At 44.2% G+C, this 26,974-nt stretch overlaps 1 protein-coding gene across 7 annotated transcripts in view; it reads right to left on the bottom strand.

The window, feature by feature from the left end:
- Nucleotides 1-230: 230 nt before the first annotated feature.
- Nucleotides 231-26,974, bottom strand: part of GKAP1 (G kinase anchoring protein 1) — a 170,275-nt gene continuing 143,531 nt past the window's right edge. For 6 of the 7 annotated variants that reach the window (XR_010171853.1, XR_010171851.1, XR_010171850.1 and 3 more), the window contains 6 exons: nucleotides 25,273-25,374; nucleotides 25,112-25,175; nucleotides 12,461-12,531; nucleotides 6,299-6,376; nucleotides 539-796; nucleotides 231-417 (listed from right to left, as the gene is read on the bottom strand). Coding sequence is in view for 1 of the 7 variants with exons in the window: in XM_063913800.1 (XP_063769870.1) it covers nucleotides 370-417; nucleotides 6,299-6,376; nucleotides 12,461-12,531; nucleotides 25,112-25,175; nucleotides 25,273-25,374 (363 nt within the window). In the remaining 6 variants the exon portion in view is untranslated. The remainder of the gene's footprint in view (nucleotides 418-538; nucleotides 797-6,298; nucleotides 6,377-12,460; nucleotides 12,532-25,111; nucleotides 25,176-25,272; nucleotides 25,375-26,974) is intronic. The other variant, XM_063913800.1, reaches the window with a different exon arrangement.

Below are 26,974 nucleotides of genomic sequence, written 5' to 3'. Positions count from 1 at the left end.
GTAGCTTCACCTGTGGATCTTTTAAAATGTATCAGTGAGTAGTGACTACACCTGTGCACCTGCTAGGTGATCTGGAAAACGTGAACTGTGTGGGGTCCAGAGGACCGAGTTTGAGAACCACTGCCCTACAGTATTTACACTGAAATATGATAAGCAGTTACTGACACATTACATTTTCCAAGATTTCACATGTGGGTTCAAAACGGTTAAACGTATAAGGACCAAATATGCAAATGGAAATATAAGTTTTATTTAGTCATGAAAAACTAACAATGTATGGCATTGTACAGCAGTATTTAAACTCTGCAGAAAAGTTAGTGCTTTTTAGAAAATAATCCATTCTCCTTCAGCTATGTGGAAAACGCATGATCATCGCCCATGGTCAGATTCAGAATTCCTTTTTCCCTTTTTACCACCCTACAGAGGGACAAATATATAAGAATTAGCAGATAAATACCACTGTATTACATTCATTTAAAAATGAATAGACAAGTAATAAACATGATTAAAAGAAATAATATAAGTCAAAAACGGTTACCTCAAGCTCTACTTTGAGCTAGCAGAATTGATATGATGTGGTAAACAGGCTTAAAGCTGCTCTACCACATCAATTGATCTAAATTGGTCATTCCTCCAACCGAAACCTCATATGCAGTTCTGTAGTACAGCACCACAAATCTATTTAGTTGGTCACTTTATATTGGCAGAGGAGGATGCGTGAACTGGTAGACCAATCAGAAACCAGAACCAAAAGAAGCACAGAACTTGGGAAAAGTGTTTCAAGGCCAGGCTGTTGCTGGGGGAACCAACAAGTTAGTAAAAAAGATGTGGTAGACAGTAATGCTACTTTAATCAATTATGAACAGCCACTTGTTACATCATTAACTTACTCAAAACACAGGTACAAAGAATGTCATTAAGTATTTTTTTAGATTCACCTTATTCATTTAATGGAAAGATAGACAGACAGACAGACAGACAGACAGACAGACAGACATATAAAAATCTCCAATGGCGGCACTCCGGTATAATAAATGAAAACTCAGACCAAAGCTTGGTGGGCCTACCAAGCTTTGGTCTGAGTTTTCATTTATTATACCTGAGTGCCGCCATTGGAGATTGTATTACACGCAACCTGAGGGCTGATGTTGAGGAGGGCACCAGGCAATTTTGGAGGAGAGACACCTATACAAGGACTGGACTCTAATATATTGCACTTTAAGATAGGATTCACTAGACTATAGTGAGATATTTTCACGATAGGTGTTCGGAAAGAGATTAAATCACTTTTACACAACTGGCACATGTTTATTAACTTGTAAAATTGGATCATTACCAGATGAGAATAGAGATTCACCAGGTTATCTACCTCCATGATCATATAGGATTAAAACTGGAATTGCACCCTTAAAGGCATCAAAAAAATAGTTTCAATATAAAGAGGATCTTTCTGATTAGGGAATATATATTGAATATCCTCTCATAAACCATTTCCCTGATGAAGTCATTTTAAGGACGAAACACATCAGACTTAAAGAGCAATTCCCTGTAACTTGAGTTGAACATCAGATTCTTGATCACCGTTATAATGGGAATTAATGTTTAATCTGATTTACCATATGTATTGTGAGTTATTGCCTCTAATTGCATTGTAACTGCATTTTAATACATTTTATATTTGTATGTATTAGGTCGCTGGATATAATTGAATTTTAACAGTTCAAATTGGATTTGGGCGCCCCCAAAAATGTATTGTTGTTGTATTCGTGCGAATCCTTTGCTAGCAGGTTTTTTTTTTTGAGGTGCTGCCACTTAACAGTGCAAGATAAGAGAAAATCTTTCCTATTGTGTGTGTGTGTGTGTGTGTGTGTGTGTGTGTGTGTGTGTGTGTGTGTGTGTATATATATATATATATATATATATGTGTGTGTGTATGTATATATATATATATATATGTGTGTGTGTATGTATGTATATATATATATATATATATATATATATATATATATATAAAATAAGATTTTACTCACCGGTAAATCTATTTCTCGTAGTCCGTAGTGGATGCTGGGAACTCCGTAAGGACCATGGGGAATAGCGGCTCCGCAGAAGACTGGGCACAACTAAAGAAAGCTTTAGGACTACCTGGTGTGCACTGGCTCCTCCCTCCATGACCCTCCTCCAGACCTCAGTTAGGATACTGTGCCCGGAAGAGCTGACACAATAAGGAAAGGATTTGTAATCCCGGGTAAGACTCATACCAGCCACACCAATCACACCGTATAACTCGTGATACTATACGTAGTTAACAGTATGAAATATAACTGAGCCTCTCAACAGATGGCTCAACAATAACCCTTTAGTTAACCAATAACTATATACAAGTATTGCAGACAATCCGCACTTGGGACGGGCGCCCAGCATCCACTACGGACTACGAGAAATAGATTTACCGGTGAGTAAAATCTTATTTTCTCTAACGTCCTAAGTGGATGCTGGGAACTCCGTAAGGACCATGGGGATTATACCAAAGCTCCCAAACGGGCGGGAGAGTGCGGATGACTCTGCAGCACCGAATGAGTGAACTCTAGGTCCTCCTCAGCCAGGGTAACAAACTTGTAGAATTTAGCAAATGTGTTTGACCCCGACCAAGTAGCTGCTCGGCAAAGTTGTAAAGCCGAGACCCCTCGGGCAGCCGCCCAAGAAGAGCCCACCTTCCTCGTGGAATGGGCTTTTACAGATTTAGGATGCGGCAGTCCAGCCGCAGAATGTGCAAGTTGAATCGTGCTACAGATCCAGCGAGCAATAGTCTGCTTTGAAGCAGGCGCACCCAACTTGTTGGGTGCATGCAGGATAAATAGCGAGTCAGTCTTTCTGACTCCAGCTGTCCTGGAAACATAGATTTTTAGGGCGCGGACTACGTCCAGCAACTTGGAATCCTCCAAGTCACGAGTAGCTGAAACCACCTTTGGGAGAAATTGGGGACGAGTCCTCAATTCCGCCCTATCCATATGGAAAATCAGATAAGGGCGTTTACATGATAAAGCCGCCAATTCTGACACACGCCTGGCCGAAGCCAAGGCCAACAGCATGACCACTTTCCACGTGAGATATTTTAAATCCACGGTTTTAAGTGGTTCAAACCAATGTGACTTTAGGAAATTCAACACCACGTTGAGATCCCAAGGTGCCACTGGGGGCACAAAAGGGGGCTGAATATGCAGCACTCCCTTAACAAATGTCTGAACTTCAGGTAGTGAAGCCAGTTCTTTCTGGAAGAAAATCGATAGAGCCGAAATCTGGACCTTAATGGAACCCAATTTTAGGGGATTACATGGTATCACTGGACATCAAGGATGCTTACCTGCATGTCCCCATTTACATTCCTCACCAGGAGTACCTCAGATTTGTGGTACAGGACTGTCATTACCAATTCCAGGCGTTGCCGTTTGGTCTGTCCATGGCACCGAGGGTATTTACCAAGGTAATGGCCGAAATGATGATACCATGTAATCCCCTTCCTCCAGGCTTGAAATAACCGCCCTGAGCGATTCCATCTTGAACTTGAACCTTTTTATATAGGTGTTCAAGGATTTCAAATTTAAAATGGGTCTCACCGAACCGTCCGGTTTCGGTACCACAAACATTGTGGAATAGTAACCCCTTCCTTGTTGAAGGAGGGGTACCTTGACTATCACCTGCTGCGAATACAGCTTGTGAATTGCCTCCAGCACTGCCTCCCTGTCCGGGGGAGCTGTTGGCAAGGCAGATTTGAGGAAACGGCGAGGGGGAGACGTCTCGAATTCCAGCTTGTACCCCTGAGATACTACTTGTAGAATCCAGGGATCCACCCGTGAGCGAGCCCACTGGTCGCTGAAGTTCTTGAGACGGGCCCCCACCGTACCTGGCTCCGCCTGTGGAGCCCCAGCGTCATGCGGTGGACTTAGAGGAAGCGGGGGAGGGCTTTTGTTCCTGGGAACTGGCTGTATGCTGCAGCTTTTTTCCTCTGCCTCTGGGCAGAAAGGACGCGCCTTTAACCCGCTTGCCTTTCTGGGGCCGAAAGGACTGTACCTGATAATACGGTGCTTTCTTTGGCTGTGAGGGAACATGGGGTAAAAATGCTGACTTCCCAGCTGTCGCTGTGGAAACGAGGTCCGAGAGACCATCCCCAAACAACTCCTCACCCTTGTAAGGCAAAACTTCCATGTGCCTTTTAGAATCTGCATCCCCTGTCCACTGCCGAGTCCATAAACCCCTCCTGGCAGAAATGGACATTGCACTTATTTTAGATGCCAGCCGGCAAATATCCCTCTGTGCATCTCTCATGTATAAGACTGTGTCTTTAATATGCTCTATGGTTAGCAATATAGTGTCCCTGTCTAAGGTATCAATATTTTCTGACAGGGAATCTGACCACGCAGCTGCAGCACTGCACATCCATGCTGAAGCAATAGCTGGTCTCAGTATAATACCTGAGTGTGTATAAACAGACTTCAGGATAGCCTCCTGCTTCCTATCAGCAGGCTCCTTTAGGGCGGCCGTGTCCGGAGACGGTAGTGCCACCTTCTTTGACAGGCGTGTGAGCGCTTTATCTACCCTAGGGGATGTCTCCCAACGTGACCTATCCTCTGGCGGGAAAGGGTAAGCCATTAGTAACTTTTTAGAAATTACTAGTTTCTTATCGGGGGAAGCCCACGCTTCTTCACACACTTCAATTAATTCATCAGAAGGGGGAAAAACCACTGGTAGTTTTTTCTCCCCAAACATAATACCCTTTTTTGTGGTACCTGGGGTAATATCAGAAATGTGCAACACATTTTTCATTGCCGTAATCATGTAACGTGTGGCTCTATTGGAATGTACACTAGTCTCATCATCGTCGACACTGGAGTCAGTATCTGTGTCGACATCTGTGTCTGCCATCTGAGGTAGCGGGCGTTTTAGAGCCACTGATGGCTTTTGAGACGTCTGGGCAGGCACGGGCTGAGAAGCCGGCTGTCCCACATCTGATATGTCGTCAAACCTTTTATGTAAGGAGTTGACACTGTCGCGTAATTCCTTCCACATATCCATCCACTCAGGTGTCGACCCCGCAGGGGGTGACATCACATTTATCGGCACCTGCTCCGCCTCCACATAAGCCTCCTCATCAAACATGTCGACACAGCCGTACCGACACACCGCACACACACAGGGAATGCTCTGACTGAGGACAGGACCCCACAAAGCCCTTTGGGGAGACAGAGAGAGAGTATGCCAGCACACACCAGAGCGCTATATAAAACAGGGATACACACTACACAGTGATTTTACCCCTTGTAGCTGCTTATATATCACAGATTGCGCCTAAATTTAGTGCCCCCCCTCTCTTTTTTACCCTATGTAGTCTGGAACTGCAGGGGAGAGCCTGGGGAGCGATCCTTCCAGCGGAGCTGTGAGGGAAAATGGCGCCAGTGTGCTGAGGGAGATAGCCCCGTCCCTTTTCCGGCGGGCTTCTCCCGCTTTTTTTATACAGTTATGGCAGGGGATTTTACACATATATAGTCTTAAAGGCTATATTATGTGTTAATTTGCCAAGTAAGGTACTTATATTGCAGCCCAGGGCGCCCCCCCCCCCCCCCAGCGCCCTGCACCCATCAGTGACCGGAGTATGTGGTGTGCCTGGGGAGCAATGGCGCACAGCTGCAGTGCTGTGCGCTACCTTAATGAAGACCGAAGTCTTCTGTCGCCGATTTCCAGGAACGTCTTCTTGCTTCTGGCTTTGCTAGGGGGACGGCGGCGCGGCTCCAGGACCGGACGACCGAGGCTGGGCCTGTGTTCGATCCCTCTGGAGCTAATGGTGTCCAGTAGCCTAGAAGCCCAAGCTAGCTGCAAGCAGGTAGGTTCGCTTCTCTCCCCTAGGTCCCTCGTAGCAGTGAGTCTGTTGCCAGCAGATCTCACTGAAAATAAAAACCTAAATATTACTTTCTTTCTAAGAGCTCAGGAGAGCCCCTAGTGTGCATCCAGCTCGGCCGGGCACAAAATTCTAACTGAGGTCTGGAGGAGGGTCATGGCGGGAGGAGCCAGTGCACACCAGGTAGTCCTAAAGCTTTCTTTAGTTGTGCCCAGTCTTCTGCGGAGCCGCTATTCCCCATGGTCCTTACGGAGTTCCCAGCATCCACTTAGGACGTTAGAGAAATAGATTTTATTTTTTTATTTTTTTTATTTGACAAACACTTTATTATTATCTGGTGGTCCTTTAAGCATTGTATGCTCATAAATTTGTGTTCTGCGGTGTGATCTGTAATCCCTGCAAACATACCTGGTATTTCACCAGCTCAGCTTGAAGAACCTTGACTTTTGATCGCTCTTGCTCTAAAGCAGCATGTAGAGCAGTGACCTAGAATATACACAATTGAAATAACACATGCACCAAAGTAAACATTTTCAGCAGCACAGAGAAAAGCACCCCCCCTAAAACAAAAAAAATAAGATTTTACTTACCGATAAATCTATTTCTAGTAGTCCGTAGTGGATGCTGGGGACTCCGTCAGGACCATGGGGATATAGCGGCTCCGCAGGAGACAGGGCACAATAATAAAAGCTTTAGGATCAGGTGGTGTGCACTGGCTCCTCCCCCCATGACCCTCCTCCAAGCCTCAGTTAGGATACTGTGCCCGGACGAGCGTGCATAATAAGGAAGGATATTGAATCCCGGGTAAGACTCATACCAGCCACACCAATCACACCGTACAACCTGTGATCTGAACCCAGTTAACAGTATGATAACAACGAAGGAGTCTCTGAAAAGATGGCTCACAACAAGAATAACCCGATTTTTGTAACAATAACTATGTACAAGTATTGCAGACAATCCGCACTTGGGATGGGCGCCCAGCATCCACTACGGACTACGAGAAATAGATTTATCGGTAAGTAAAATCTTATTTTCTCTGACGTCCTAGTGGATGCTGGGGACTCCGTCAGGACCATGGGGATTATACCAAAGCTCCCAAACGGGCGGGAGAGTGCGGATGACCCTGCAGCACCGAATGAGAGAACTCCATGTCCTCCTCAGCCAGGGTATCAAATTTGTAGAATTTAGCAAACGTGTTTTCCCCTGACCAAGTAACTGCTCGGCAAAGTTGTAAAGCCGAGACCCCTCGGGCAGTCGCCCAAGATGAGCCCCCTTCCTTTTGGAATGGGCTTTTACCGATTTTGGCTGTGGCAGGCCTGCCACAGAATGTGTAAACTGAATTGTATTACAAATCCAGCGAGCAATCGTCTGCTTAGAAGCAGGAGCACCCATCTTGTTGGGTGCATACAGGCTAAACAGCGAGTCAGATTTTCTGACTCCAGCCTTCCTGGAAACATATTTTTCAGGGCCCTGACAACGTCAAGTAACTTGGAGTCATCCAAGTCCCTAGTACCCGCAGGTACCACAATAGGTTGGTTCATGTGAAAAACAGAAAACACCTTAAGGAGAAATTGAGGACGAGTCCTCAATTCTGCCCTGTCAAAATGAAAAATTAAGTAAGGGCTTTATATATGATAAAGCCGCCAATTCTGACACACGCCTGGCTGAAGCCAGGGCTAATAGCATCGTCACCTTCCATGTGAGATATTTTAAGTCCACAGTGGTGAGTGGTTCAAACCAATGTGACTTTAGGAAACTCAAAACAACATTGAGATCCCAAGGTGCCACTGGGGCACAAAAGGAGGCTGTATATGCAGTACCCCTTTTACAAACATCTGAACGTCAGGCACTAAAGCCAGTTCTTTCTGGAAGAAATTCGACAGGGCCGAAATTTGAACCTAAATGGACCCTAATTTTTAGGCCCATAGACAGTCCTGTTTTCAGGAAATGTAGGAAACGACCCAGTTGGAATTCCTCTGTAGGGGCCTTCTTGGCCTCACACCACGCAACATATCTTCGCCAAATGCGGTGAAAATGTTTTGCGGTTACATCCTTCCTGTCTTCGACCAGGGTAGGGATGACTTCATCTGGAATGCCCTTTCAGGATCCGGCGTTCAACCGCCATGCCGTCAAACGCGGCCGCGGTAAGTCTTGGAACAGACAAGGCCCCTGCTGGAGCAGGTCCTTTCTTAAAGGTAGAGGCCACGGGTCTTCCGTGAACATCTCTTGAAGTTTCGGGTACCAAGTCCTTCTTGGCCAATCCGGAACCACGAGTATCATTCTTACTCATCTCCCTCTTATGATTCTCAGTACTTTTTGTATGAGAGGCATAGGAGGGAACACATACTCTGACTGGTACATCCACAGTGTTACCAGAGCGTCCACCGCTATTGCCCGAGGGTCCCTTGACCTGGCGCAATATCTAGTTTTTTGTTCAGGCGGGACGCCATCATGTCCACCTTTGGTTTTTCACAACGGTTTACAATCATGTGGAAGACTTCCCGATGAAGTCCCCACTCTCCCGGGTGGAGGTCATGCCTGCTGAGGAAGTCTGCTTCCCAGTTTTCCACTCCCGGAATGAACACTGCTGAGAGTGTTATCACATGATTTTTCGCCCAGCGAAGAATCCTTGCAGTTTCTGCCATTTCCCTCCTGCTTCTTGTGCCGCCCTGTCTGTTTACGTGGGCGACTGCCGTGATGTTGTCCCACTGGATCAATACCGGCTGACCTTGAAGCAGAGGTCTTGCTAAGCTTAGAGCATTGTAAATTGCCCTTAGCTCCAGTATATTTATGTGGAGAGAAGTCTCCAGACTCGATCACACTCTCTGGAAATTTTTTCCTTGTGTGACTGCTCCCCAGCCACTCAGGCTGGCATCCGTGGTCACCAGGACCCAGTCCTGAATGCCGAATCTGCGGCCCTTTCATAGATGAGCACTCTGCAGCCACCGCAGAAGAAACACCCTTGTCCTTGGAGACAGGGTTATCCGCTGATGCATCTGAAGATGCGATCCGGACCATTTTTCCAGCAGATCCCACGTAAAGGTTCTTGCGTGAAATCTACCGAATGGGATCGCTTTGAAAGAAACCACCATTTTTCACAGGATCCTTGTGCAATGATGCACTGATACTTTTCCTGGTTTTAGGAGGTTCCTGACTAGCTCGGATAACTCCCTGGCTTTCTTCTCCGGGAGAAAACATCCTTTTCTGGACTGTGTCCAGAATCATCCCTAGGAACAGTAGATGTGTCGTCGGAAAAAACTGCGATTTTGGAATATTTAGAATCCACTCGTGCTGTCGTAGAACTACTTAAGATAGTGCTACTCCGACCTCCAACTGTTCTCTGGACCTTGCCCTTATCAGGAAAGCGTCCATATTTCTTTTAAGAAGAATCATCATTTCGGCCATTACCTTGGTAAAGACCCGGGGTGCCGTGGACAATCCAAACGGCAGCGTCTGAACTGATAGTGACAGTTCTGTACCACGAACCTGAGGTACCCTTGGTGAGAAGGGCAAATTTGGACATGTAGGTAAGCGTCCCTGATATCCAGTGACACCATATCGTCCCCTTCTTCCTGGTTCGCTATCACTGCTCTGAGTGACTCCATCTTGATTTGAACGCTTGTATGTAAGTGTTCAAATATTTCAGATCTCACCTAGCCGTCTGGCTTCAGTACCACAATATAGTGTGGAATAATACCCCTTCCCTTGTTGTAGAAGGGGTACTTTGATTATCACCTGCTGGGAATACAGCCTGTGAATTGTTCCCAATACTGCCTCCCTGTCGGAGGGAGACGTTGGTAAAGCAGACTTCAGGAACTTGTGAGGGGGAGACGTCTCGAATTTCCAATGTACACCTGGGATACTACGTGTAGGATCCAGGAGTCCACTTGTGAGTGAGCCCACTGCGTGCTGAAACTCTTGAGATGACCCCCTACCGCACCTGAGTCCGCTTGTACGGCCCCAGCGTCATGCTGCGGACTTGGCAGAAGCTGTGGAGGGCTTCTGTTCCTGGGAATGGGCTGCCTGCTGCAGTCTTCTTCCCTTTCCTCTACCCCTGGGCAGATATGACTGGCCCTTTTGCCCGCCTGCCCTTATGGGGACGAAAGGACTGAGACTGAAAAGACTGTGTCCTTTTCTGCTGAGATGTGACTTGGGGTAACAAAAGGTGGATTTTTCAGCTGTTGCCATGGCCACCAGGTCCGATGGACCGCCCCTTTATACGGCAATACTTCCATGTGCCGTCTGGAATCTGCATCACCTGACCACTGTCGTCTGGCAGATATGGACATCACATTTACTCTTGATGCCAGAATGCAAATATCCCTCTGCGCATCTCGCATATATAGAAATGCATCCTTAAAATGCTCTATAGTCAATAAAATCTTGTCCCTGTCAAGGGTATCAATATTTTCAGTCAGGAAATCCGACCAAGCCCCCTCAGCGCTGCACATCCAGGCTGAGGCGATTGCTGGTCGTAGTATAACACCAGTATATGTGTATATACTTTTAGGATATTTTTCAGCTTCCTATCAGCTGGCTCCTTGAGGGCTGCCGTATCTGGAGACGGTAACGCCACTTGTTTTTATAAGCGTGTGAGCGCCTTATTCACCCTAAGGTGTGTTTCCCAACTCGCCCTAACTTCTGGCGGGAAAGGGTATACCGCCAATAATTTTCTATCGGAGGAAACCCACGTATCATCACACACTTCATTTAATTTATCTGATTCAGGAAAAACTACAAGTAGTTTATTCACACCCTACATAATACCCTTATTTGTGGTACTTGTAGTATCAGAAATATGTAACACCTCCTTCATTGCCCTTAACATGAAACGTGTGGCCCTAAAGGAAAATACGTTTGTTTCTTCACCGTCGACACTGGAGTCAGTGTCTGTGTCGACCGACTGAGGTAAATGGGCGTTTTTACAAGCCCCTGACGGTGTCTGAGACGCCTGGACAGGTACTAATTTGTTTGCCGGCCGTCTCATGTCGTCAACCGACCTTACAGCGTGTTGACATTATCACGTAATTCCTAAATAAGCCATCCATTCCAGTGTCGACTCCCTAGAGAGTGACATCACCAATACAGGCAATTTGCTCCGCCTCCTCACCAACATCGTCCTCCTACATGTCGACACACACGTACCGACACACAGCACACACACAGGGAATGCTCTGACAGAGGACAGGACCCCACTAGCCCTTTGGGGAGACAGAGGGAGAGTTTGCCAGCACACACCAAAAACGCTATAATTATACAGGGACAACCCCTTATACAAGTGTTTTCCCTTATAGCATTTTTATATATGTAATCATATCGCCAAATAAGTGCCCCCCCTCTCTGTTTTAACCCTGTTTCTGTAGTGCAGTGCAGGGGAGAGCCTGGGAGCCTTCCTCACAGCAGAGCTGAGCAGGAAAATGGCGCCGTGTGCTGAGAATAGGCCCCGCCCCCATTTCGGCGGGCTCTTCTCCCGGAGTTTGTGAGATCTGGCAGGGGTTAAATACATCCATATAGCCTCAAGGGCTATATGTGATGTATTTTAGCCATAAAAAGGTATTATACATTGCTGCCCAGGGCGCCCCCCCCAGCGCCCTGCACCCTCAGTGACAGTTGGTGACTGTTGGTGAAGTGTGCTGACAACAATGGCGCACAGCTGCAGTGCTGTGCGCTACCTTATGAAGACTGAAAGTCTTCTGCCGCCTGTTTCTGGACCTCTGGACCTCTTCAACTTCGGCATCTGCAAGGGGGGTCGGCGGCACGGCTCCGGGACGAACCCCAGGGTGAGACCTGTGTTCCGACTCCCCCTGGAGCTAATGGTGTCCAGTAGCCTAAGAAGCAAATCCATCCTGCACGCAGGTGAGTTTTCTTCTCTCCCCTAAGTCCCTCGTAGCAGTGAGCCTGTTGCCAGCAGGACTCACTGAAAATAAAAAACCTAACTTAAACTTTTATTCTAAGCAGCTCAGGAGAGCCACCTAGATTGCACCCTTCTCGTCGGGCACAAAAATCTAACTGAGGCTTGGAGGAGGGTCATGGGGGGAGGAGCCAGTGCACACCACCTGATCCTAAAGCTTTTATTATTGTGCCCTGTCTCCTGCGGAGCCGCTATATCCCCATGGTCCTGACGGAGTCCCCAGCATCCACTAGGACGTCAGAGAAACAAAACAATAAACAAAAAAAGTAAAGTATATGTAGATTTATAAAAATTGTTCTGTTTTCTTGGGGTCCTGCAAAATCTAAATTTAGTCTAATGATGTACACAGGATATATCTTCTCTGCCAGTTTAGACTTGTAGACAAAAAACAAAACCATTCTATAGAAAAATAAGCACCACATCCATTCCAAAAACAATGATAAATGCAATAAAACAAGTACAAAAAAAAAGTCTGAAAAAGTCAGCATTCAAAAAGAATAAAGCCATATTCTGGCCTTAATTTGATACTATAAATGATGACTTCAAAAACTACCCTTTTATTGGGGGCTGGGAAGAAAAAAAAAAAAAGAAAAGAAAAAAAAGGATAAACAGAGAAAAAACTAACTGCTGTTCGCACCTCATGTTTGTATTCTTACCTGTACGGTTAACTCATTCTTAATGGTCAGCAATTCATCCACTTGCAGAAGGATTTCTGCTTTGTCTTTCACTGAAGTTACAAAAAAATAAAGTCAGAAAGAACATAAATGGGCATATTTATCAATATTATGTTTAATAAAATGTAAATTATTTTCACACCCTTTTCACATTATTTTAGTATCACCAAAATATAATCATGGGCATTTAGAGAATTCGCAAAATTCTCTTCCAAGCTCTTAAATTCCCATTTATTTAGTAAGCAGATCGCATTTTTCATACTTCTAATGGGAAATGAGATCTCCTTGAGAGTTACAGGTTGAGTATCCCATATCCAAATATCCGAAAATACGGAATATTCCGAAATACGGACTTTTTGAGTGAGAGTGAAATAATGAAACTTTTGTTTTTTGATGGCTCACTGTACACAAACTTTGTTTAATACACAGTTATTAAAAATATTGTATTAAATGACCTTCAGGCTGTGTGTATAAGGTGTATATGAAACATAAATGAATTGTGTGAATGTAGATACACTTTGTTTAATGCACAAAGTTATAAAAAAATATTGTATAAAATGACCTTCAGGCTGTGTGTATAAGTTGTATATAAAACATAAATGCATTCTGTGCTTAGATTTAGGTCCCATCGCCATGATATATCATTATGTTATGCAATTATTCCAAAATACGGAAAAATCTGATATCCAAAATACCTCTGGTCCCAAGCATTTTGGATAAGGGATACTCAACCTGTATTAAAATCTATTGTAATAGCAAAAAAACACCCTGAGACGTGTGGGGAGAAATCTGCAGGGACAGAGCTTCCTCACACACTGGGTAACTGCATGCAATATTTGATACATCCTTGCAATGTATTCAGAGATGCGGATTGTGATAAATATGCCCTAAAACAATACCCAACAAACCCCCCCCCCCCCCCCCAAAAAAAGAATACATAAAAGAGGTACTATTTTACGTTACACGTAATAATTATGATCATTTAAAAGAGGAACAAAAAGTAAAACTGTATAATATGAGCAATTCCAATAAAAATAATGAACAAAAAAAATAAATGTACCCATGTATCTATGTCGGCTAAATACAGAACAGTGGCATAATAAACATTAGGAATTGTTTCACTATGGCAATGTCTGACTCAAAACAAGAACTATAGATGTCAAAAGAATTAAAGTAGTAGCTTTCATTATTCACACTACGCAATAAAAGGATGTGTTAAATATCATCAAACTTATTGTTTTTGTTTTATAACTAATCACTCCCCCTGACTCTCCCCCCTACAGCTTTTACATTTTTTATTTGAGGGGATTGAAGTTAAATACATTTGTAAAGTAATCCCAAAGGCAAAGGCCTAGTTGCGCAATGAGCCAAGTTTTGTAAACTAAAAATAGGATTTTAATACCTACCGGTAAATCCTTTTCTCTTAGTCCGTAGAGGATGCTGGGGACTCCAAAAGGACCATGGGGTATAGACGGGATCCGCAGGAAACATGGGCACACTATAAGACTTTGAATGGGTGTGAACTGGCTCCTCTCTCTATGCCCCTCCTCCAGACTCCAGTTATAGAACTGTGCCCAGGGAGATGGACATTTCGAGGAATGAATTTATTGTTTAAACACGGTGAGCGTCATACCAGCTCACACCTCAAACATGCCGCAGAACGTGGCATTCAATAGAACACCAGCCGACGGCATGAAAAATATACAGCAATATGCTGACCGAAAAAGTAACACAACCTGTGTGTAAACACAACCAATAATAGCATACCGCATGCCATGGCATGAATAACGTCAGCAACAGACTGACTGAATAGAAACACAACATGAGTGTAACCATAACCAATAACTGCAGATACAGTACGCACTGGGACGGGCGCCCAGCATCCTGTACGGACTAAGAGAAAAGGATTTACCGGTAGGTATTAAAATCCTATTTTCTCATACGTCCTAGAGGATGCTGGGGACTCCAAAAGGATCATGGGGTCTATACCAAAGCTCTAGAACGGGCGGGAGAGTGCGAATGACTCTGCAGCACCGATTGCCCCAACAAGAGGTCCTCATCAGCCAGGGTATCAAACTTGTAGAATATTTGCAAAATCGTTTGAACCCAACTAAGTAGCTGCACTGTAAGGCTACAAAATAGAGACCCCTCGGGCAGCCGCCCAGGATGAGCCCACCTTCCTGGTAGAATAGGCCTTCACCAATTTCGGTACTGGCAATCCAGCCGTAAAACGAGCAAGCTTAATCGTATTACAGATCCAGCGTGCAATAGTCTGCTTGGAAGCAGGAACCCCAATCTTGTTGGGAGTATATAGGATAAACAGATCCTCCGTTTTCATGATCTGAGCCAATCTGGCAACACAAAATTTCAAAATTCAGACCACATCGAGATACTTCGATGTCGCCCAGGCTTCAGTAGCCACCGGCACCACAATAGGTTGGTTCAAGTGAAACCGATGAAACCACTTTTGGCAGAAACCGCTGCCGAGTTCTCAACTCCGCTCTATCTTCATGGAAGATTAAACAGGCCTCTTGTGAGACCAAGCCGCCAACTCAGACACCCGCCTTGCAGATGCCAAGGTCAACCGCATGAACACTTTCCAAGTGCGGAATTTCAACTCAACCCTACTGAAAAGTTCAACAAAAGAAATTGCAGGAACTGCAACACCACGTAAAGATCCCATGGTGCCACAGAGGCACAAAAGGAGGATGGATGTGTAAGACTCCTTTAACGAAAGTTTGAAACTCTGGAAAGGAGGCCAATTGTTTTTGGAAGAAAACCGATAAGGCTGAAATCTGAACCTTAATCGAGCCCAACCTAAGATCGCATCCACACGATCTTGTAACAAAAGAATGGAGAAAACGATCCAACAGGAATTCTTCCGTAGGAACCTTCTTGGAGTCACACCAAGACACAAATTCCTCCAAATATGGTGGTAATGTTTTGACGTTACGTCTTTTCTGCCTGAAGAAGAGTAGGGATGACTTCACTGGGAATACCCTTTCGGGCTGGGATCCGACGTTCAATCTCCAAGTCGTCAATGGAAAACGCGGTAAGTCTTGGAACCCACACGGCCCCTGCTATAACAGATCCTCTAGCAGAGGAAGAGGTCAGGGATCTCCTATGAGTAATTGCTGAAGACCCAGATACCAGCCCTCCTTGACCAGTCTGGAACAAAGAGGATCATCTGAACCTTTGTTCTTCTTATAATCTTTAACATCTTTGGAAAAAGTGGAAGTGGAGGGAACACATAGACCGACCGAAACACCCACAGTGTCACTAGGGCGTCCACCACTATCACTTGAGGGACCCTCGACCTGGAACAATATTTCTGAAGTTTCTTGTCGAGGCGAGACGCCATTTCGTCTATTTGCGGAATTCCCCAAAGACTTGTCACTTGTGAAAACCGCTTGATGAAGACTCAACCCTCCTGAACGGAGAACGTGTCCGCTGAGGAAGTATGCTTTCCAGTTGTCCACTCTTGGAACGAACATCGCTGATAGAGTGCATAAATGTTTTTGTCGCCCAGCGGAAAATCTTTCTGGCCTCTGCCATTTCTTCTCCGGTTTATGTCTGTAGAAAACCGTTATAAACGGCCCATAACTCTAGACCGTTAATGAGGCGACAAGTATCTCAACATGACACTTGTCCTCGGTGAGAATTGCTCCGCTACCACAGAAGCGAGATACTGGTCTTGAAACCATGATTATCCCCGGTGGGGAACCGGACCACTTGTCCAACAGGTCCCGCTAAACACTCAGGCCTGCAACCTGCTCACTTAATGGCCTCGTAGGCCGCAACCATCTATTTCCGCAACTGAATGTATTGACCGATTGACACCTTTGCAGGTCTGCCAGACTTTGAATTCTCAGAGCTTCCCTTTTTTTTGTTTTTTTTTGTTGAAGCAAATAAACTCTCCTCAGTACTTCATCTAATAATATTGCCCAAGCCGATCACCGCGTCGTTGGGCCCAACAGGGATTCTAGCAAGTCCTGTTGTTGAAGAACTGTCAAGGAGAAAACAACGTTTTTCGCCATTTGGTTTCTTGATCTCTCCGTAATACGGAGAGCGATCCAGTACAGAATAATTATGACTCCTTACTATCGATGGAACCCCATCATACCGCCATCACCCTGGTGAAATGGTAACAACAATCCTGAATTGCAAACCTCAAGGAAGCCTAATGCGGAAGAAACCGTAATTAGACCTCCTTACTCCTCTTTCAGAGTGGAGAACCCTGCCATGAGAGATTTCCTCATGGAGATAAAGTAGGACTATTGGGATTTGTCTGACTGAGCCGTCCGGCCTCGGGAGCACGAAAAAGCTTGAATAACAGCTTCTTGTCTTTTTTTTTTTTTTTTTTATGACCGGACACAGCAGGACAATGACCTGATCCTGACCCAACTCTTGTATTGCATCAGATACTACCTCCCTGTTATGAGGAGGATCGGTAAGGTCGATTTGAAAAAATCGGTGAGGGGAACGCCTGGAAACTCCCGCATGTCAACCTAGGGATTCTATCCTTAACTCACTGGTCCATGTCCCTTCCAGGACTGACTGAAGAGTTTTAGACGTGGTCCCACCGGTGTGGGCCCCCGCCAGATAGACCCAACGTCCTGCGGTGGACGTGGCAGAAAACAACGGATGATTTCTGCTCCTGTGAACCTGAAAAGGCAGCTGACCTGTTACCTTTTTTTCACCTTCTTTTACCTGCAAAGAAAGGGGAATCCTTATCTATTCGGTCGAAATGACTGCATCCTACAACAATGCGCCACCAACCGTTGTGAGGGAACATAGGGCAAGAAGGTAGACTTACCCGTGGCACCTGCCGAGAGCATATTACAAGGCCATCATCAAACCAGGCTTCACCTTCATGGGGAAGAGACTCCACTTCTTTTCGGAGTCAGCATTTGCATCCCTTTAGTCAATCCACAACGTCCTCCTCGACGAGACCGCCATGGAAGTAGCCCGCGCACCCAAGAGTCCCATCCCTTGTAGTCGCACGGCAGTATGCTGCAATGTTCTAGACATGACCCAACTTAAGGAGTATCACATCTCTCCTCAGGGTAATTATGTCGGATGACAAAGTAACCGACCATTACTGAATACAAGCACTCCCCCCTGCATAGACGTATAAATTTGTTTGTATAAATATACACATATATCTATATATATCTATATATCTATTATTATTTTTTTGTCAGGAACAGCAGGGTCCCTAGTGACATTAATACTTTTTTAATGTGTATGAAACATGTACTGAATGCCGATGTTGTGGATCTAGTCAGGAAACATTATGGTCGGCATACGACACAGTATTCGTGCCGACAACAGGGAGTAGTAACTGGGCAAACTAACATTTTTGCGACCCCGAGGGGTCTGAGGGAAATATATATATATTATTAATATTACGCCCCCACAAATATTACTACGTCTGTGCTTGAGCCACAGATCAATGCAACCGTACTATATCTATATCTATATATATATCTATCTATCTATCTATCTATATATACATATACACACACACACACACACATATATATATACAGGTATAGCATTTTTAAAAATGCATCACATTATCATGTTAATTTATACCCAGTCAGATTAGTTGGTGCGGACACCCACACACGCCTGTGTCTCCCATATAGTTTTTTCTTTTTTCTACTGACATGTTGACACTTAATTTCATGAATCAAATACTATCAGGAGTCGGCGGTGCCGACAGAGGGATTCCCATAGCCATTTGTGGCAGAGCACTCAGACATGTCGACACACGTGTACTAAACATCCACCGACATTACACTGACTATAAAGGATAGATCCCAGTATTTGACAGGGAAAACACAGAAAACGTTTACCAGCTCATTTACCACATGCTCATTATATATAGTGCTTTATTTTTTGTACATATATTGCACTTAACAACTGTGCCATAGCCCCCCTCCGCCCCCGTTTCACACTGTGAGCTGTTCATCAGTGTTTTGGCGGGGCCAGCGTCTCTGTGAGGAGAAAATGGCGCTGGATAGAGCAGTGAGGGCTAAGCCACGCCCCCCTATCAGCGCGCTTCAGTCCCGCTACTTTTTAAACTTTTTATACTGGCGGGGGTCTGTATACAGTGCCTATGCACTGTATACCTTTTTGCCAGGCTACTATATATGAGGTATATTGCTGCCCAGGGCGCCCCCCCCCCCCCCTGCGCCCTGCACCCTTGTAGTGTCGCTTGTGTGTGGGAGCAATGGCGTGCTGCGCGTTACCTCAGAGACACTGAAGTCTTCTGCCGTCTGTAGTGAAGTCTTCTGTACTTCGGTTACTCACCCGGCTTCTTTCTTCTGGATCTGTGAGGGGGACAAAGGCGCGGCTCCGGGAACGAGCAGCTAGGATATACCAAGTGATCAGACCCTCTGGAGCTAATGGTGTCCAGTAGCCTAAGAAGCAGAGCCTTTAAACTCACAGAAGTAGGTCTGCTTCTCTCCCCTCAGTCCCATGAAGCAGGGAGCCTGTTGCCAGCAGTGCTCCCTGAAAATAATAAACCTAAATAAAGTATTTTTCAGAGAAACTCAGGAGAGCTCCCCTGGTGTGTGTCCAGTCTCTCTGGGCCCAGAATCTAACTGGAGTCTGGAGGAGGGGCATAGAGGGAGGAGCCAGTTCACACCCAAAGTCTTATAGTGTGCCCATGTCTCCTGCGGATCCCGTCTATACCCCATGGTCCTTTTGGAGTCCCCAGCATCCTCTAGGACGTATGAGAAAGAAACACACAGCACACAAATGTGTGTCAAGTGAGAAAACAACTTTGTTGTAAGCAGTACATTCCAGATAAAAGATATGAAGATAAAAGATATGAAGTCTTGAAATTGCATAGACTATATATCTTTATTTCACAGGGATCAGTAAGACATCCCTCTAGGTGTTTCCCTTTCCGATATTTACGCTGAGGGGGGCTTAGTTGTGTATCTCTTCACTTCAAAAAGTAGAGCCTTCTGGTAAGCACTCATGTGAGCTGACTGGCCACATATCCAGGACAATTCTCCCCTTTCATTTTTTTGGTAGGTCACAAACACAGTTATTTGTTGATGTGACATTCCTTGAATTTTGTACACTTTGGACTAATCTGTGCACTACAAGTATATATTTGTCTTATTACCGCTGATCAAAGCCAAATTAAGTGTAGGGGAGAGGAGGGGTTATGTGGGGGGCACAGGGGGCATGTGCCCCTAGTCTTTGCCACTACCAGCTGGGGCGGAGGCTACCAAGCCTTGTAAAGTCAGATGGCAGAGAGGAGGCATGGAGCTGCTGTAGTGACGGCGATTGAAGGCAGTACCATTGATGGGTTTAAACCATAGGTAGAAAGCCATCGATGGTTGAATGCAGACCTTAGCTATCGAGATTATATGGATGAGGTCAGCAAGATGTGATGTCCAGCAGTGAGAAAAAAGTAGTAGCAAACCTATCTCTGTGGTAATAGGTATTAGTAGCAGGATGGTCACAGTTAAGACAAAGTTGGATACCAAACCCTTACTACTGTACAACACCTCCCTGACCAAAGTGCAACCTTCCTCATGCACTGCAGCAGCCGCATCTCTCTGCTGGCAATGAGGGATAGCTGCAATCCACTGTTCCAGCTCACTATAACAACTCTTCAAAGCACTAACAGAATACACCACCTGTAGGCTTCTTTGCATCGACACATACTAGATCTGTCAGCTCAGAGTACAGTATACCTGCATACATCACATGCCCTCCATACACACAAGCTAGAACCCTCCCCTTGACCATAGCAATCCTCCCAGCTCCCTACACAATAATACCAATGCGCATTAACACCACATCAGGCAACAGGATACTCATGTAGGGCCTTATTCAGAGTCTGAAACTTAAGCGCAATTCGTGATTTTTTAAAAAGTTGCATCTCTATGCAACCTATTCACAGTCAGTGGCACCTGCAAAACTGGAGTTACGACTCCCTTCTCTTGTTGTACCCGAATTGCAACTGGAGGCGTGCTTTCATGGATAGCACAGAAAATGCTAAAAATCACAGCACACAATACAAATATATTGAAGCAACTGGCCACATAGTGCAGATAATAAATACTCAAGTGCCTTGGAGCATCTGAACTGTGCCATAAAGCAGACAATTTTTTTCCCCATTTCAACACTTACAAATAGGTGTCAGGCTTCCCCTTGCCCAATTTTGCATGAATCCGCTTTTATTTCTGAAGGAATGAGGGTTCTTTATAGATGTAAAATGACTTTTGAAAATATTGATCATGTGGTTTTACTAAATTTGAAAAAATGGGTCTGTTTTTCAGTTGCAACCAAACAAAAGCAGTCATCAGTAGCAACCCAAACGGGATGCGGTCAGTTTACCTACAATCAAAATCCCGACGGACAAAATACAGACAACCAATGACCGATTGTCAAAACACCGACATGGTCAAAATAGACAGGTCAACAAAAAAATTAAAAATAAAAATCGACATGAGTTTTTCATGAAAAATGACTTGTTGATACTTTACCATCCCAGTGGACGTGGAATATAATAGTGTGCCGAGCGCAGCAAGGCACCGTGCCCGAAGCCATGCGAGGGTACGTGGTACTCTTATACTGTGTCCATGCCGACATACACATCCGAAAACCAATGTTGACTTTGTGACCTGCCGACATTTTATCAGTCTGTATTTTGACAGTGTCGACATTTTAAATGTCGGTATTTTGACCGTGACATTATTTTGCCCATCGGTCAATTGTTGTCGGGATTTTGATTGTAGGTAAATCATACTGATCCCACCCTTACACCAGACCTTACATAAAAGTTAGACCTCTTTAGGAGGCTGCGTTTGAGACTTTGCGGCAGCGAGTCTCAATTTGCGATTGCACACTCATAGGGGGAGATTCAAATGTTTGAAAAGTCAGTTGGGAGACTGATTTTTCCTATCTAATAGACAGGAAAAAACAGACACCCAACCGACTTTTCAAACATTTGAATCTCCCCCATAATGTACTTTGTCACATCCACTTCAACAATTCAAAAAAATCACACATGTGTAACAAGAAAAATTGCTACTTCAGACTGAAACAAGACTCAAATTACATTTAAGGCTAACCCTGAATAAGGTCCTTATAGCCTTTACATTTATTAGAACAAGTAACAGTGTAAACCATACAATCCTAGTGATCTATAAACATTAAACACAGTGTGATTAACAAATCTTAGGTTTTTTTAAGTAGCAACAGAGCATAAATGTTCTCCTGTGGAGAGAAATGCAGGCACAAGAGCTTCAACAGAATTAACCACTTTGAGGAGCTTAAGTAGGACAAAAAGTCTTATTTGTTCTTGCCAACTAAACAGCTATTTACATTAACAAAGAGCTATAATTAGTTTGTAAACAAAATATCTATGTGCATTAACTTAAAAAGGGCAATAATCCATTTGCAAAATAGCGCAGTTTATTGTTTATATAGAGACCTTAGAACTGATTGAACAGAACAAACAAACATTAAAAACGCAAGAACACCAATATTCATATAGACATCAATTTGCCATGTAAGGAGACATTACAATTTCATCCAGGACAATAGCAATGTACTGTAACACAAAAGAACCATCACCACAAGCTCTCTCGCACAGCGCCAACACTTCTGCACTTTGCACCAAGGCAACACCTCTACATATCATAAGAAAATGACCAGAAATCAATCTTGGTAGCACAAATCACCTACAGATCTGTGTAATCTCACCACTTTTCCACATAAAAATATCAAAAGGCCACACTGATGGCAACAACAGGTACATACAGATGTAGCCATGCTCAACTTTGCTTCAGTGCAGCATGCTGCAAAACGGCTTTCTGCATGGCATGTGACTATTGGCAGCCGGCGATCGCTCCTTTAATTCCTTATGGAATTAAAGGAGCTAATGTCAAAGCCCGGCGCGCCATGCAGAAAGCAGTCTTGCAGCATTCAGCATCACTTCATACAAGAATGTCTCACGGCGCTAGTACTAAATTTAAAATTTTATATTTATTCTACAACAAACCTTAATAGTTAATAGGAATACAGATATTAATCAGCGGCTGAATGTTAATTGTGCTAGTGTAAGCACAAAATCAGTGGTTCCCCTTTAAGAAAGGGAGATTACCAGCTAGACAATAGAAGAAAAGAACACTCTGCACTATTTAAGAACCTTCCAGACTCCAAATAAAGTGAATTCACATGTATACATAAAAACACCTTTTTATTCCGGATTAGATTTATCACATAAATCATAGACTCTATAAGGAAGCTCCAGTGACGAGCGAAACTAGTCAGAGGAAAAAAGGGACATCTGATGACAATATCATTCATTGCGGTTATCTTCTAAGAATCACTGCACCACACCGGACGCCAGCGAAATTACATCAGCGGCTTCATTTGGGACTGCAGCGGCATTTCATACGTTGGGGGCCGGAGACGTCCAGAGCTCCCTAGCCGCACCTGACTGGCAGTGCAGTGTGTCTCCAGCTGGATCCGTCTACGTGTAAGACGGAGGGTTAGAGTTTTTACCATTTAGCCAGCCTGATTAGGCAATCAGGAACTGTTACTATTATCTATGCAAAAGGAATTGCTTGAGACTATGTAACAACGAGTGTTCAGTGTAATAACACAAGGAGCCGTTTTGAGACTTTGTAACAACAAGCGGTGATTACTACATCTGATTATTCCGTCTCTCTACAAGCAGTTAGTGGACAATCTGAGAATACTGATTTGCACATCAATTAATAAGTATATCCCCTATTGCACATATTGTGGTTATTATATACGCATGAGAGCTGATCCATATTTTATTTTAGGTGCATATAGAAAGCCGGCTTTTGAAAATAAGAATTAATTAGAGTTGTTAAATTTATATATGCATATGATAGCTTTTTTTATTAGATTAAGAATTTTATGTGGTTCCATCTACTAATTAGAGATTTATGTGATTAATCTAATCCGGAATAAAAAGGTGTTTTTATGTATACATGTGAATTCACTTTATTTGGAGTCTGGAAGGTTCTTAAATAGCGCAGAGTGTTCTTTTCTTATATTAGCATTCAGCATCACAGCAAAGATGAGCATGGCTACACCTGTTCATACAGGTGTCTCAATTTTACTGTTGCTTCGGTCACTCCAAATAACCCCTCTCAGCGCGTCAGGTCCTGCGCCGTACATTTTTTTTGCTCAATTTGTGCATCTTAATCGAATAATTAAAACACATAGAAGTGACCAACTTACATTGCTAACGTACACGGATTAATAGGGTGTGCAACTTTTGTACATCTGTGCCCAACTAAATTTGAATCAGTGAGGCAAGTGCACCGATGTGAGCAGCTGCGGCTTTTCCTCACGTCGGGTTCAGTGGTGCTTCATCTGCGACTTTGTGTGTATGTGTATAACCAATGTCAGGGCAACCTAGCATCTCCAGTACACTATAAGTGGCTTTTCGTTGGGAGGACGACGCAAATTTACAGACTATACCAGTAGTGCTGTGCTAATTCCAACACATCAAATAAAATGTAACCAAAATGGTGAAAAAGGGGTTTTATTTTCAAGAAAGGGAGATGCAATAAAAATATGTTTTTATTTTTTTTTGTTTTAAAAAACACTGAAAAGAAACACTTTGTTTATCTTGCATCAGCATTAATCCGCTTACAAAATAAAAACAAGATTCTATGCTGAAAAAAAAAAAACAGCACTAGATAATGTGTTTTATATTTTAATCATTTTTTCACTGTTTAAATGCTTCGACATGTAGGAGCAATATGGTGTTTCAACAGGGCCTACATTTTTTAAACTATATAATCTACTGCATTCTTATTTAACAGAAAACAGGGAAGATCTGTGCTTTAGATCCCCCATCTGTAGATTTTCCTTTTTGTTAATAAAGTTAAAATCATTTACAATAACAACAAAGAGAACACTGCATTGAAATGTATTTGACCCCACATGTGTTGGTGTCATTATTGGGTTTATACAGCAGTAGTGCCAACCCACCCATATGCAGGAAAAAGTATATGTTCTGTATAGCAGGTTAATATAGTCTAGAAATCACAGATGACAATAGCTACTAGGGAGCCCCATCATATGAAAGAGGGGATCACCCTATATACTGTACCACCTTCATATAGTGGGTGTCAATAAATTAAGGGAAGTAAGGTTGGTGGAAAATCTTTCCTCATCCCAGGACTCCATGATTTTTTCTGTAGAGCAGTGATCACAAACAACAAGAAGTAGCGGATCTTGCCACGAGCAAGCAGGACTTTTGCCCGGGGCGCCACCTTCCGGAGGGCGCCACACCATGGCTAGATCCGCTGCTGCTGTGCCCCCCGCTGCCTGCTCTGTCCCGCTGCCGCTGCCTGCTGTGAAGGGAACTAGACGCGTAGCGTCTAGCTTCCCTTCGTGGAGAGGACCTTTGCTGTGCGGTGCGCGATGACGTCATCGCGCACCGCACATCATTTCAGCGGCGCTACTACTGTACAGGGGGCGTAAATGACCACGCCCCCTGTATGAAGCCATGCCCCTATTGCCCGCTCGGGGCGCAAAAAGCCCCAGAGCCGGCCATGACAACAGCAGCTGTTATGGGGGCACCACCCTTAAGAAGGAAACCACACTTACTTTCACCTTCTTGCAGCATTTTAAGAACTTGAGCATTTCTTGCTTTCACTTCTTTGTATTTTGCCTTTTTTGGAACAGTACAGAAAAAGACAGCAACATATTAATATAAAATTGCAAAACAGTGTGTGTGTCTAATAAAATCAAATCACAATGTGCCGCACCTCCCACTGAGAAATTATACTTTTGAGATGTTGCATCTCTGTGTCTTTCTTCTCTATTTCCAGCTTTAGTAACTCTGTTCTGCCATCTTTCAGGACAGGTTCCTGGGTAGCAAAACAAATAAAACTGGAGTGACTATATGAAAATTTTGTTTAGCACTTTTATTATTCAGCATTTCCTTGGTATAAAGAAAGTTCAGACATGGAGAGAGAAAGACATGGTCCATATGTGAACTGATTCGTACTATAGAAAACAGAATAAAGCATTTTTGATTGTTGCGAGTGTCTCCTGTATACACTGTTAATAATATCCCTCTCTCCCCAAGTCTATATATATCCACTTAAACAGAAACACCACACAAATAAAAAAAACTATACATTAGTTTAGCAGATATGAGAAAGTTAAAGCAGTGTGCATTTTAAATTGAGCAAGCCTACATCCACAGAAGATCTGTGGTTAGTTCTCAAAGATGTTTGGAACAACCTCCCTGCAGAATTCCTTCAAAAACTGTGTGCAAGTGTACCTAGAAGAATTGATGCTGTTTTGAAGGTAAAGGGTGGTCATACCAAATATTGATTTGATTTTGATTTCTCTTTTGTTCATTCACTTTGCATTTTGTAAACTGATAAAAATAATAAGAATTTACTTACCGATAATTCTATTTCTCGGAGTCCGTAGTGGATGCTGGGGTTCCTGAAAGGACCATGGGGAATAGCGGCTCCGCAGGAGACAGGGCACAAAAGTAAAGCTTTCCGATCAGGTGGTGTGCACTGGCTCCTCCCCCCATGACCCCCCTCCAAGCCAGTTAGGTACTGTGCCCGGACGAGCGTACACAATAAGGGAGGAATTTTGAATCCCGGGTAAGACTCATACCAGCCACACCAATCACACCGTACAACTTGTGATCTAAACCCAGTTAACAGTATGATAACAGCGGAGCCTCTGAAAAGATGGCTCACAACAATAATAACCCGATTTTTGTAACTATGTACAAGTATTGCAGATAATCCGCACTTGGGATGGGCGCCCAGCATCCACTACGGACTCCGAGAAATAGAATTATCGGTAAGTAAATTCTTATTTTCTCTATCGTCCTAGTGGATGCTGGGGTTCCTGAAAGGACCATGGGGATTATACCAAAGCTCCCAAACGGGCGGGAGAGTGCGGATGACTCTGCAGCACCGAATGAGAGAACTCCAGGTCCTCCTTAGCCAGGGTATCAAATTTGTAGAATTTAGCAAACGTGTTTGCCCCTGACCAAGTAGCTGCTCGGCAAAGTTGCAAAGCCGAGACCCCTCGGGCAGCCGCCCAAGATGAGCCCACCTTCCTTGTGGAATGGGCATTTACATATTTTGGCTGTGGCAGGCCTGCCACAGAATGTGCAAGCTGAATTGTATTACACATCCAACTAGCAATAGTCTGCTTAGAAGCAAGAGCACCCAGTTTGTTGGGTGCATACAGGATAACAGCAAGTCAGTTTTCCTGACTCCAGCCGTCCTGGAACATATTTTCAGGGCCCTGACAACATCTAGCAACTTGGAGTCCTCCAAGTCCCTAGTAGGTGCAAGGCACCACAATAAGCTGGTTCAGGTGAAACACTGACACCTCCTTTAGGGAGAGAACTGGGGACGAGTCCGCAGCTCTGCCCTGTCCGAATGGACAAACAGATATGGGCTTTTTTGAGAAAAAACCACCAATTTGACA

This window comes from Pseudophryne corroboree, chromosome 1, assembly GCF_028390025.1.
Source record: "Pseudophryne corroboree isolate aPseCor3 chromosome 1, aPseCor3.hap2, whole genome shotgun sequence".
Lineage (NCBI taxonomy): Eukaryota > Metazoa > Chordata > Amphibia > Anura > Myobatrachidae > Pseudophryne > Pseudophryne corroboree.
The sequence above is the reverse complement of the archived record's forward strand: the minus strand, read 5'-3'. Positions and strand labels throughout refer to the sequence as shown.